Here is a 13,929-nt window from a genome sequence, read left to right on the forward strand (position 1 = left end):
TTTAAAATATTATTTCATCTGATCTTCATAAACAATCTCAAGAGGTAAGTGCTGTTAGGTTAACTGAGGCGGAGGAGACACAACTAGTCAGTTGCCTAAGGTTAGATTCAAACTCAGGTCTCTTTAATTCTAGGTCTGGCATTATATACACACTTTGATATGGAGAGGCCTCTAGATCAGGAGAATTAAGGTCAAGAGTAATTGAGGGACTTATCCAAGGTAACCCAGGATAGGAGGCAGACCTGGGTTTTGAGCCCAAGCTACGTGATTGTAGATTCATGGTTGTTTGTTTGTTTGTTTGTTAATGCTTACCTTCCATCTTAGAATCAATCCTGTGTACTGGTTCCAAGGCAGAAGAGTAATAAGGGCTATGCAATGGGGGTTAAGTGAATTGCCCAGGGTCACACAGCTAGGAAGTATCTGAAGCCAGATTTGGACCTAGGACCTCCCATCTCTAGACCTGGCTCTCAATCCACTGAGCCACCCAGCTGCCCCTGTTCATAAGTCTTTCTACTGGACTAGCATTGCCACTTCTCAGAGACCCAGGCTATGTGACTTCTTGAGGACTCTGACCCCAGTCTAAAAAAGAGATGCAGTGATGATAATGGCAACTCTAAATTATACTCCTTTTCCACAGATTCTTTTTGGATACGGCATGTGGAGGTCATTTCTACCTCTATATGGGACAGGAGTAGATCAGGTGGGCTAGTGGAATTTTAGCCTGACAACTATCTTCTCATGGAATCCCTTCCTCTCCCCAACCCCCAAGTCCTAACATCATCATCATCAATCTTCTTCTTCTTTTCTTCTTCTTCTCTTCTTCTTCTTCCTTCTTTCTTCTTCTTCTTCTTCCTTCTTTCTTCTTCTTCTTCTTCTTCTTCTTCTTCTTCTTCTTCTTCCTTTTCTTTCTTCTCTTAATTTAAAATTTTATTTTATTGTTTTTACAAAAATGTTTTCCATGGTTCCATGATTCTTGTTGTCTCCCACCTCTTCCCTTCCCTGTCCTGGAGTTGCTAGTCCCACCTTCTTAACCCTAGGCCTTAACACACAAAAAGTTACAATCCTTCAATTTTGGTAGGTGCAAACAGTCTTGGGTGAATCATAAAGAGCTGATTTGGGGGAAAGGAGGAGACCCTAGTGCTACTGGCAGATTCTCAATAGAAGGTAGTTATATTATATCTTATAGTCCCTGGGATATTGGGGACCCTTCTAGGGAACCAACCCTGAACTTGACACTTTAAGGAGGCCCAGCACAGAAGGGGGCTAATCCATTAATTGCTTTGATTTAGCTTGACAAATATTTATTAAATGCTTACTATCTTTAGAAGCAACTAGATAGATCACTGGAGAGAGCACTGGGTCTGGTATCAGGGAAACCTGAGTTCAAATTCAGTTTTAGATATTTACTAATTGTGTGACATTAGGAAAGTCACTTAACCTCTGTGTTGGAGGCTGCTAAGTGGCTTGTTGGATAGAACCCTGAGCCTGAAGTCAGGGAGACTTGAGTTCAAGTCTGAATTTAGATGCTTAATAGCTGTGTGACCCTAGGCACGTCATTTAACCTCTGTTTGCCTTAATTATAGAAATCCTGGATAAATCCACTGAAATTCAATGGTGAAATCCACTGGAGATGACAAACCACTCCAGAATCTTTACCAAGATGGGATCATGTCTAAACAACAATATCACACAGGTAATGAGTGTCATAAGTACACTGGGTCTAGAGTCAAAAAGACTTGAGCTCAAATTTGGATTAAGACACTTACTAGATATGTGACCCTGGCCAAGTTACTTAATTCTGTTTGCCTCAATTTCCTTATCTGTAAAATGAACTGGAGAAGAAAATGCCAAACCACTCTAGAATCTCTGCCAGGAAAATCCTAAAAAGAGTCATGGAGTCAGACAAAATTGAAAAAGATAATAAGATTTAAAGTTGGAAGAAATCTTGAAGATCGCTTAGTTCTGGGGTCCTATGATCCATCAACCTGATTCTTAAAATAAGTGTATATTTAATAATTATTTCAATATAATTGATTTAATTTGTCACTGGTTATATTTTATTTTATGGATTTAATAATATAATCCTGAAAATGGCTCCATAGGAATTCCTAGATTAATTGACAAAAGAATCCGTGACACCAAAAAGGTTAAAAACCCCAGTCTGGTCCAACTTCCTCATTTTGCAGAGGAGGAAACAGATCCAGAGCCAACATTTATTGAATACTTTTAGGTTAGCAAAACATTTACATAAGCTCATTTATCCGCACAATCACTCTATGAGGAGGCACAACAGATATTTTAATCCTTGTTTTACATATGAAGAGACAGCAAGAGAGGTTGAGTGATTCACTGATCTATTACATGGCAATTGATCTGAATGGAGGTCTTGCTTTCTCTAGGCCCAGGACACTGAACTATGTAGGCTCTCTATTGCATATGGCACTAGATTCAGAGAAGGAAACAAAGAGGTAGATCAAGGGCATTCTCTTTGGATTTGAGGAGCTTACCATTGATTTGATAAGAGAGGGTATATATATATATATATATAATATGGGTGGTCCTGGGCTCAAAACTGACTTCAGACCCTTATTAGCTATGTGACCCTGGGCAAGTCACTTAAACCCAATTGCTTAGCCCTTACCTCTCTTCTGCCTTGGAAAAGATCAATTCTAAGACAGAATGTAAGGGTTAAAAAAAAAAAAAAGAATTTGTGTCCATGTGATAGTTCCTGTTGAAGGCCATACCCTAGAACCTCTGCAGGTGTGAGAATGATAGAACAGGCCTAGATCCCGCTGATCCTTGTCTTGCTTAGTGAATTTGGACCTGCAGGGGAGATGAGAACACAGAAAGAGATGATTCCCAGGATAAATCTAGGTCCTCCCCACCTGTAGCTAGGAATTTATCCTCCTCTTTAAAAACTATTGAAGGAATTGAAGATTTTAGGACAGCATGTGGTTGAGTATGGGAACTGAGTGAACCATACTGACACCCTCCTGTGACTCAATTCTATATCTAGTTTAGTTTCTGGTAAATTATGAGTCTAGTTCAAATTCTGTCCCGTGAGAAAACTTTATTCAATTGTAGGAATTGGGAGAAAACTTTATTGTATTATTTGAACCTCCTTTTATGTGTCTGGGAAATTAGAGCCCCTGTACCTGCTGTTTGGAGACCCTTGACTGAGGATGTGGTCCTTCATTGGTGAATCTATGGCACGCCTGCTGGAGGGGGCTGCTCCCTTTCCCCTCTCCATGCACTTGGGGACATTTCTTTATCACCTGCCCCTCTGCCCAGCAGCCAATGGGAGTGCTTCCTCCCTCCCCCCACCTGGGGTAGGGGGCAGCTCACTAGAGGAATGAGGGTTGCAGTTTGAGCACTCGGTCTCTAGAAGGTTCACCATTACTGACCTAGGTTATGCTGATCAGAAATGAAGTAAGATTCTAGATCAATGTAAGGAGTTTCCTCTTAATTGCAAATCTCAAGCAACCCATGTGTCTTATCTGAAAACAAGCCCCATGCAAATCAGTCAGCTATTGTTTCTGTCCTTTGATCATATACGGGCACTTGGGAGGAGTGGGACAACTCTCTTTCTGAATTCAGGGAATTTTACCTGTTCACTCACCCCCTTCCAACCTGGAAAGTCCCTAATCTTTCTCAAATTAGAAATCAGATTGCCTAATGTATCATTTCCTTTTATCTAAATTTGGCTTTATTCAGTTAGTCTTTTTTAATGTATAAAAGTCTATTTCTCCCTGTATTTGGGGTCCAGCCCTAACTGAGGAAGGAACTTGGCCTTGATTTATTAGGCAGTTATCATGCACTGCTTAATAAATCGATATGCTCAGAATGTCAAACCCTTGTTTCCTGCCCCATTTCATCTTTCACCTGCCATACTTTCTGCTGAAATACTCCCTTTGATTGTGCTCTTTAGAGACCTGGGAATTTACTGGCCCTACCTGCCCTGCTCTCTCCATCCTTCTCACTGCAAAGCAAAGGATTAGGTGTTTAGTTCAGGGATCCAAGACCAGATTCAACCCAGAACTTGGTAAATGCAGTGGGAAAGGGAAAATCTTCCATCACAGGCATTCAAACCAGAGCCTCCCCACCCCAGGGAGAGGGAAAGCCCTGTATCCAGTTCATTGGTTTGCAAAGACCATCGAAACAGGAGGCCTCCCAGGATTTACTAGGTGGCATGCCCCAGCAAGAGCACAGGAGATTGAGAAAAGTATGTCTGCAGTGGGAGGGCAGTGTATATTTCTCTGTCTTTTTCCCCTCCTTCCGGCCCCAGGGGCTTTTATTTAGGTAAAAGCCATACTAAATAACTGCTTTGACCTTCTTCAGGGAATTGTCCTGCACTGTGGAGAGGGAGACTTTATCTGAGAAACAGGCAGTGGAGAGCGGAGTCAGAAGTGCAGAACTCTCTTGGTACCTCTTGGCTTAGGCATTTCTTAGGCAATGTCTTAACTAGGTTTTTCCATCTCTGGGGTGCCAGCCGGGGTGGGTTTAATGTGTACAGAAACATCCATTGCAAGTAGGTGATACTTACTAGCTGTGTGATCATGGGTAAGTCAATTCATCTCTCTGGGTTTTGGTTTCCTTATTTGTAAAAAGGGGCTTTGTGTCAACTTTGAAGCCATGGAAGTTATTTTATGAAGTTTTTTTGGGGGGGTCTACTGAGGCAACGTGGAGTCGTACTGGGAGTGCTGAACTTGGGGTCAGGAAGATGCCGGCAGCCCAGGCCTACAAATTACAAGGCTGCTTAGCTTGTGACCCAATTAATACCCCCCTACTCTGCGGGTCATTCTGGAAGCCGCACCCATCTTTTTAGGACAGAAATTTTTCTTTCCAGATGAGAAAGAGGCCCATTTGATGGAAGTAGCTCAACTGGTTATTGAGTTATGGAAAATAATTAAACTGGAAAAAAGCCTTCTTTTCCCAAAGCAGGTGAGGTCTGAATGTTCGGGGTGTGGCCCTCCCGTGTAATTAGGTGCGCCAGGCTCCTCCCTCCTTCTATCAGGTCTGCTCCTGCTGAGGAGGCTGCAGCCGCCCCTCCTCCCTCCCGGGCCCTGCAGGTGTGTCTCCAGGTTCCCTGGCTCCGCTCTCCACTCCATTCCCAGACTTGGGCCTGATCAGTCACCCTGTGCCAGAGCTCCAGTCCGTCCCACCGCCAAGTGCAGAGAGAATGGAAACTCCAGAGGGCACAAGGAGCAACGGGGCCAGCCCCGAGGCCAGGGATGCCCGAAGCCCCCTGGGAAGCAATGGCAGCGTGGAGAATGGTGGTAAGGTGGAAGCCAAGGAGAGCAAGGGCGCCAATGGGCATGTTGGGGAAGGCGCAGAGAATAAAAACCCGGGGAGCCCCCTGAAGCACGGGGAGGGAAGGAGTGCCTTGTTTTCTGGCAACGACTGGAGGAAACCCATCATCCAGTTTGTGGAGTCTGTAGATGACAAGAACTCCAATTACTTCAGCATCGACTCTGCGGACAAGAGGTCACCTTATGCAGGCCTCCAGCTGGGGGGCTCTAAGAAGCCACCCGTAACCTTCGCAGAAAAGGGGGAGCTGCGCAAGTCCATGTTCTCCGAGCCCAGAAAGCCTGTGGTGTCCATCGTGGAGCCTGGGGAGGGAAGAAGGAACAGCTACCCCCGCGGGGGAGAGTCGGGCATTCTGCTTCGGAACAAGTCTAATTCAGAAGAGATCCTGTGTGACTCGTGCATCGGCAACAAGCAGAAGGCCGTGAAGTCTTGCCTGGTATGCCAGGCCTCCTTCTGCGATCTGCACCTCAAGCCCCACCTGGAGGGAGCCGCTTTCCGGGACCACCAGCTGCTGGACCCCATCAGGGACTTTGAAGCCCGCAAGTGCCCCCTGCACGGAAAGACCATGGAGCTCTTCTGTCAGACAGACCAGACCTGCATCTGCTATCTCTGCATGTTCCAAGAGCACAAGAACCACAGCACGGTGACCGTGGAGGAGGCCAAAGCTGAAAAGGAGGTAACCCGTCCCTACGTCCCCCCAACCCCACCTGGGCTCCCACTTTGCTCTTCCCATTCCTCCCTAAGATCCCAGGAGGAGCGGGGGACTCCCTTTCCCCAGGCTACCTCTGACTTGACCTTCCCCGGCCCCAGCTTGTGGGACATAGCGGTGTTGGCTAATGGTAGCGGGCTAGAATGTCTCCCTCCCTCCCTCCCTCCCTCCCTCGAGCTTGGGCGCCGCTCTTTATTCCCAAAGACCTGGAGGAGTCAAGAAGAGGAGGAAGGGGTCCTTTCTCAGATGGCCATGACAGGTAAGGGTCTTGGCCAACGTCTGTCCTGGAGAAAATCCACATTAGAAAGGAGGACAGGCCTCTGAGGTACAGCGCTGCCAGTCTATATGCCAGGAATCTTTTTTTTTACCCGTGTGGAGGTGGGGGTGGGGTAGAAAAGAGGAAAAAGAGGAGGAGGGAGGAGAAGGGTGGAGGAGAGTGGAAAGATTCCTGCATTTGGAGTCCGAGGAATTAAGTTTCAAACACAGTTCTTTTACTTACTATGTGTATAACTTTAAAGAAGTGATTTCACTTCTTTGCATGGAATTCATCTTCTCTAGAAAGTTGAGAATGGACTAAAAAAAATTAAATCCTTACCTTCCAGTGTGGTCCCAATTCCCTCATTTTACAGATAAGGAAACTAAGGCCAAGAGAAGACTTTGACTAAGGCCACACAGGTAATAAGTGTCAGCATAGGATTTGAAGCCATGACCTTTATTTCCAATACCAGAATGCTTCCCATTGCCCCACACTGCCTCTTAATAATAATCTTTTATCATTGAGTAACACTTCATAAGTTTACAAGGGACTTTTATACACACGGTCTCATTTGATCCTCACACAACCCTAGTAGTTAGGCATGGTAGATATGATTATCCTCATTTATAGGTGAGGAAAATGAGGCAGAGAGGATAGTTAGATGAGTTGCCTCTGGTCAGACAGTTAGCAGATGGGGTTAGAATTGGGACTTTAAATTTAGGTTGAGAACCAGACCAGTCCTAGGTTCAAATCTGACCTCAGATACTTCCTAGCCAGGTGATCCTGGGCAAGTCACTTCACCCTCATTGCCTAGCCCTTACTGTTCTTCTGCCTTGGAACCTATATAAAACACTAATTCTAAGACAGAAAGTGAAGACTTGCAAAGAAAATCAACAACAAAAAACTTAGCTCATGTGATTCCAAGTCTCATGCTCTGTCCAATGCACCATTTTTTGTTCTGTTCTGTCTCTGAAATAGCCTTTACCCCAGGACACTAGGGCATCTGAGATCTAGGAAAGGGAACATCCCTAAACTCACAAAACCCTTAGCCCCTTTCTGTTTCCTTTATCGTCTTCCTAGGCCTTCCAGCATGTCCTCAATAGAGTGGGCAGGCTTCTGACCATGCCACTAGCATCCCAGGTTAAGGATGCTTTTGTTTTCCCTCATTTGGGGTGATTTTCCCCATGGTTCTGCCCTGACTTCTTCATTAGCTGAGAAGCTTCTCAGGGCAAGAATCATGTCCTCTTCCCTCAGGGTCTTCCCTTAGAGCCCGAGTCCTGGCGTAGTATCCATGGTAGTGACTGAGTTCAAGAAATGGGTTTCATCTAATCCAACTCCAGCATTTTATGGATAAGGAAACTGAGGCTCAGAGAGGGGAAGGGCTTATTTAAAGTCACACAGGGGGGGAACTGAACCCAGATCCTTTGACTCTAAATCCAACATTCACTGGCCCACTGCAGCACACTCCACTCCAAGGCCACTTACAACTGCTTTTAACAAAGCTCAAGAGGCCTCTGGAGAAGCTCTTGGCTCCGTTTTAAGTCTCTAGCTTTAGTCCTGGCCCTGAACTCAGACTGCAGGTCCTGTCTCAGCCCAATGAATCACATACTTCAATGCACAACAACTTGGATAACCCCACAAGAGGCCTAGAATTGCTGTAATCTCTATGTGTATTCCTTCACTTTTGTGCATAGATAATAATGATAATAATAACTAATACTTATTAAGTGCTTTCAAAATTTCAAGACATTTTATGCATACAATTTCATTTGATTCTCACAATATCCTTTTGAGGTAAGTACTATTACTGTCTCTATTTTGTAGATGAGGAAACTGAGTCTGAGAGAAGTTAAGTGACTTATTCAGATCACAACTAGTATTATGAGGCAGGGTTGGAACTCGGATCTTCCAGGCTCCAAGCCTATCTATTGTACCCACCCAGCTAGATTTCTGAGTGTTACTTGATCATAGAGATTTAGACCTGAGAAGGACCTTAGAAATAATTTAATCCATTTAACCCCTTGCCTCAAGTCATTTCTCCAAGAGAGTCAATGGAAGACCCAAAGGGAAGAGGACATGATCCTTGCCCTGAGAAGCTTCTCAGCTGATGAAGAAGTCAGGGCAGATCCGTGGGGTAAGTCCCCCCAAATCAGGGAAAACGAAAATCTCAAAGCAGCATGCTAGTGACATGGACAGAAGCCTGGACATGCTGGAAGGTCTAGGAGGAATAGAGCTGGTTGGGACTGCACTGGGAAGGTCTCTTGGAAGAAAAATTCTAAAACAAACTTCACACCTCATGTTGAATCCCCCCAACATCCTCCTCTTAGCAGAAAAGTAGAGCAGAAAGGTTTAGCATACCTGAGTCCTTCTGACAAGCCGTGGGAGTCTTTGATCTCTTTAGATGAATATCTCTTTTAGTATTAAGATTTTCCCCATTTTTAGGGTCTTGTGACATGTTTGGAAAAACAGAGTTAGCATAGTAGGTGCTCTCAGTGGAATGAGCTTAAATCGTGGGCAGCACAGTCACCAATCCAGAAAAGAAACCTTCCCTTGTTCACAATTAGTTACCAGACCCACAGCTGGTGTACCCCAGTTCAGGGTTCTCTTCATCTGTGTCCCTCTGCAACTTGGAACTACCTGAGAGGTGTCAACATTTGTAAAGGCTTCAAAGAAATTCCTTTTTTTCATTAGATATTTTTATTTTCCCAGTTACACGTAATAACAAATTTCCACATAAATTTTCTGAAATTATAGGGTCCAAATTGTCTCCCTTCCTTCTTTGCCTCTTTCCTCCTGGAGCTGGCAAGCAATTCAATCTGGGCTATACATGTATTATCATGCAAAACATATTTCCATATTGATCATTCTCCAAAGAATTTATGAATCAGAAAGAATGTCAGAGGCTTTCTTGCCCAATTTGTACCCTGCAAGAAATCCCCTCAAACACATCCCTGAGAAATGGTTGTCCAGTCTCTGCTGAAACACCCCCTATTGGCTCAAAACATTTATTAAGCACCTATTATGTGCCAGGAACTGTGCTAAGTGCTTTATAATTAGTATCTCATTTGATCTTCACAGCAAACCTATGAGGTAGATGCCCTTATTAACCCAATTTTACAGATGAGGAAACTGAGGCAGACAGAGGCTAAGGCCAATAGACATCATTCAAGTCCAACTTCCTTGTTGTATAGTTAAGGAATATGAGACACCAAAGTGTGGTTAAATGATTCATCCAAGGTCATACAACTTGTAAGTGTACCGAAGTCAGATTCAAACTGGGGTCTTCCTAACAGCAGACCCAGTACTTTAACTCTTGTGTTGCTTATCCGCCATTAAGCTACTTCCTGGGTGTAGACTCCCATTAAAGGCCATCTGTCTTGATTTCAGAGAGACTCAGAGCCAGAAGGAGGAGATTTGGTAACCTTAAGTCCAACCCTCTTTATTTAGGGCTCATAGAACCCCAGCGAAGTGAATGACTCATCGGAGGTCACTAGAAATGTAGTTTCAGAATCCTGGTCTCCTGACTGTTGGCATCTCTGCCCGTGTACTCTCTGGGGGTACACCAAGCTGGGCACTGTGGGGGCTACACGCTCTGTCCCTTGTCTTTGGGGTACTCCTAGCCTAGTGAGGACAGGACACACTGCCCAAACACGCGCCATCTTAAAGAGCGCATGCCCAGAGAAAAGCAGCTCCAAATGATTATAGCGGTCCCTGAACAGATGCCTATAGAGGGGATGTGGGAGCCTGGAGTGACACTTCAGTGCCATACAAAGAATCCTCAATGTGAAATCTGAAGAGCTGGTTTGAGACCCTGCTCTGTCATTTACTATTGGGGCGGAACTTTGGGCAAGTCATTAACTTGGTTATTACCATTAAGCACGGTATGTGGATACAATGATGGCATTGACCTTGGTGGAATCTTGCCTTGGTTGTATGACTTTGGGCAAGTCATTTAACTGCACTTTATTCCTCATTTTCATTAGGTGAAAAAATTTAAGTTGGACTTGAATGATCCTTACTAGCCCTTCCAGCTCTAAATCTATTATCCTATGATGCTGTGGTCTTCTCTGAGCCTCAATTTCCTTAGCTGTAGAATTTAATTCAAACTAAAAGACATTTACTAAAGACTTATTATATTTTGCTGGGGGCAGGGAGGGTACAGCTAGGTGGCACAGTGGATAGAGAACCAAGCCTGGAGTCAGGGAGACACCCTGAGTTCAAATCTAGCCTCAAGTACTAAGACCCTTGGGTAAATCATTTAATCCTGTTTACCTCAATTTCCTCATCTGTCAAATGAGATGGAGAAGGAAATGGCAAACCACTCCAGAATCTTGGCCAAGAAGAGTTGAACATGACTAAAAAACAACTGAACAACAACAACAAACACTACTAGGTGCTAGTTTATACAAAGATAAAACATGAAACAAACTGTGAAGGTTCTTGCTTACCTTCTACTGGGAGACTGGAAGAGATAGGACACATATGTTAAGTGTAATATAAAATAGGGAAGAAAGGGGCAAAGGAGAGAGTAGCCAGAGAGCTTCAGGAATACCCGAGGAGGGATGGAATCCTGACTGCTAGGTTGGGGAGAGAATTCTGAAAGGGTTTCCCAGAAAAGCTGACAGAGAAGCTGCATCTAAAAAGAAGGTGAGGATTCTGAGAGGCAGAGGCATAAGGTGTGAAGGAATCTGTCTCAGGCTCTGGGCAAATGCTCAAAGGCTGCAGATGGAATGTTACCTTCAGGAAAGAGTGATAATATAGGTTGAGGAATGAAGAAGGAGATGAAATAGGTCTGGAAAGGGAAGTAGGAGCCCAGTTGTAGAAGGTCTTGAAGGCCAGATGAAAGTTTGCATTTTATCCCAGCTGCAATAGGGAGCCACAGGTTTTAGATGATAAAAATACTTAAACTTCTTCCCCCTTAGTGCAGTCATGTAGAAAGCCTTTTCTGAAACATGACATAAATTACCCATTTACTACTATCATTTTCCTGAGGGATGAGTCTTTTTCTATCCATCTCAAATGCCTACCAGGACTGTCTTCTATGGGGACAGCAAAGCAGAGGACCAAAGAAATGGGATAGTTTCAAGGCTTTTCTGTGTCTGTTTTTTTCCTTGGAGCTTTGAGTACTTCCTATTGGGGTCATTTTCTTGGCTTAAGTCATTGTTTTCAGAAATGCACATCAGTTATCTGGGAATGACACCTTCAGTCATCCTTTACAATGGTTTTTAGAGCTGGAAGGATTTAAGTTATCTAGTTCATCATTTTACAAATGAGGAAACTGAGACCCAAAGGCAAGGTAAGTGATGTTCTCAAAATCATTACTACATAGGAAGTGGTGGATAGAGAGCCAGACTTGGAGATGGGAGGTTCTGGATTCAAATCTGACCTCAGACACTTCTTAGCTGTGAGACCCTGGGAGAGTTACTTAACCCTCATTTCCTAACCTTTACCACTTGTCTGCCTTAGAACCAATACATAGTATGGATTCTAAGCCAGAAAGCAAGGGTTTTATGAAGAAAATAGATGGTAGAATGAGGATTTGGACCAGGTCCTCTGTCCACAAATCCAAAGTTCTTTCCACTGTGTAGAACTCAGTCTGTTATGACCCTTGTATAGATTAATTTCTCAGATTAGTCCTTTAACAGAATGAGGCAATGAGAGAATGGAATATAGAATTGCAAAGTCTTAGCAGGGGCCTTGATGTCTATAGGATTTGGAGCTGATGCTGGCACCACTGATCAGTCAGTGGCGGGATCCTGGATGAGGAGTTGATAGATTAGGATGCCAGCTGAGGTTGGAGTAGAGGAGGCCATTCATAAAGGGATGGGGGCATGCCACTGACCTCATAATTCTGCCTAGGGCCAGCCGGCCTTGTTGGAATGTCAGAGGCGGCAGACATCACAAAAGGAGTTTGTGGGTGGAGAAAAGAAAGCAAAAGAGAAGGCCTGCTTCTTCCTGACTCTCCTGTGGACCCAAACATCAATCACTGCACATGGGCTTTTGTTTGGGCCCTTGGACCCAAACTGGTTCGTCAGGCCTATTAGCAAAGGGCATAGATGAGGTAACCACAGAACCATCTCAACTGTGTGAGTCTGTAAATGAGGCCAGGGCTCTCCCTGGGCTCAGGGTGAATGAATATCTCAAGGACCTCAGTGTCTTTGAGTCAGGGATGTTTGGGGAGAGGCTACTTAATAGGGATAAACACATTAGCCTATGAGAGAATAATAAAGGGTAGGATGTTGACTAATCTACCCAATAGTATCACAGAATCTCAGGATTGGAAGGAGTGTCAGAGGCCAAGTTTCATCAAGAATCTTCCCTACAATCTGGCTACCAGTGGTCATCTGACACAGTCTGGAAGATTTCCAGGGAGTGGAAATTTAGTGCCTCTGAAAGTTGTCTCTCTCCGCTTTGGAGCTATAATTGTGAGCAAGTTTTCCCCTTTATTGAGCCCAAATTTACTGCTGAGAAATTTCTCCCAACTGCTCCTACTTCTGACCTTTGGGATTGAGCATAACAAATCTCTCTTCTACCTGGTAGCCCTTTGAAAACTGAAAGCTGACCATCAAGTCCCCTCTGACCTACACCAGCCAATTCTTCTCTCCCCACCAAACATTAACAGTCCCTTTGACTGACTCTTGGAAAGTATGATTTTTATGCCCTTTACCATAATGGCTACCCTCCTCTGAATATATGCCAGTGTCTCACTGTCTGGCACTCAGAACTGGACACAATACTCCCAAGTGTTGCCCAATCAGGACAGAGTTCAGTGGGACCATCTCTTTGGTGCTAAATGCTATGCTTCTCAATGAATCTTAGCTGGGGACAGCTAGATGGCACAGTATATAGAGTCCCAGGCCTGGAGTCAGGAGGTCCTGGGTTCAAATCTGACCTCAGACACTTCCTAGCTCTGTGACCCTGAGCAAGTCACTTAACCCCACTTGCCTAGCTCTTCCTGTTCTATCTTAGTAGAAAGGAAGGAAGGAAGGAAGGAAGGAAGGAAGGAAGGAAGGAAGGAAGGAAGGAAGGAAGGAAGGAAGGAAGGAAGGAAGGAAGGAAAGGAAAGGATAGTATTAGCTTTTTTGGCTTCCAGGTCACACTGTTGACTCATTTTAACTTTGAGAACCACTGAAACAAAGTCTTCTTGGGACAGAAGAGGTCTGTGAGGCTATATTGACCCATCCTTCTGCATTCAAGCATTTATCAGGCCAGAGGGTTTGAGAAGGACCCATCATGTTCCTTTGTCTATTGCCTTTTTCTCTTTGAGTAAGCTAGGTAGTAAGGTGGAGACCTGAACTCAGGAAGACCTAAATTCATCCTGCCTCAGAAACTTCTTAGCTGTGTGGCCTTGGGCATGTCATTTAATCCTTTTCAGCCTCAGTTTCCTTAACTGTGAAAATAATATCTACCTCAGAGTTGTTGTAGATCAAATAAGATAGTATCTGTAAAACACTTTGCGAGACTTACAGCCTAATATAACCATTAGCTGTTATATAGGGTCATATAGGTTTTAGCATCATTGAATTTAGGGAGAAAGGGAATAAACATTTATGAAGTACTTACTATGTACTAGGCACTGTGCTAAGCACTTTACAAATATTACCTCATTTAATCCTCACAAAAACCACATAGGTAAGTGCTGTTATTATCTTCACTT

The 13,929-nt window shown here is 44.2% G+C and overlaps 1 protein-coding gene across 2 annotated transcripts in view; it reads left to right on the top strand.

Moving 5' to 3' along the window:
• The first annotated feature begins 5,004 nt into the window (after window positions 1-5,004).
• TRIM29 (tripartite motif containing 29) overlaps window positions 5,005-13,929 on the top strand; it is a 52,823-nt gene continuing 43,898 nt past the window's right edge. The window contains exon 1 of one of the 2 annotated variants that reach the window (XM_016433794.2): window positions 5,005-5,983. In XM_016433794.2, the coding sequence (XP_016289280.1) occupies window positions 5,180-5,983 (804 nt within the window). In that variant the 5' untranslated portion in view covers window positions 5,005-5,179. The remainder of the gene's footprint in view (window positions 5,984-13,929) is intronic. The other variant, XM_007494638.3, reaches the window with a different exon arrangement.

This window comes from Monodelphis domestica, chromosome 4 (assembly GCF_027887165.1).
Source record: "Monodelphis domestica isolate mMonDom1 chromosome 4, mMonDom1.pri, whole genome shotgun sequence".
Lineage (NCBI taxonomy): Eukaryota > Metazoa > Chordata > Mammalia > Didelphimorphia > Didelphidae > Monodelphis > Monodelphis domestica.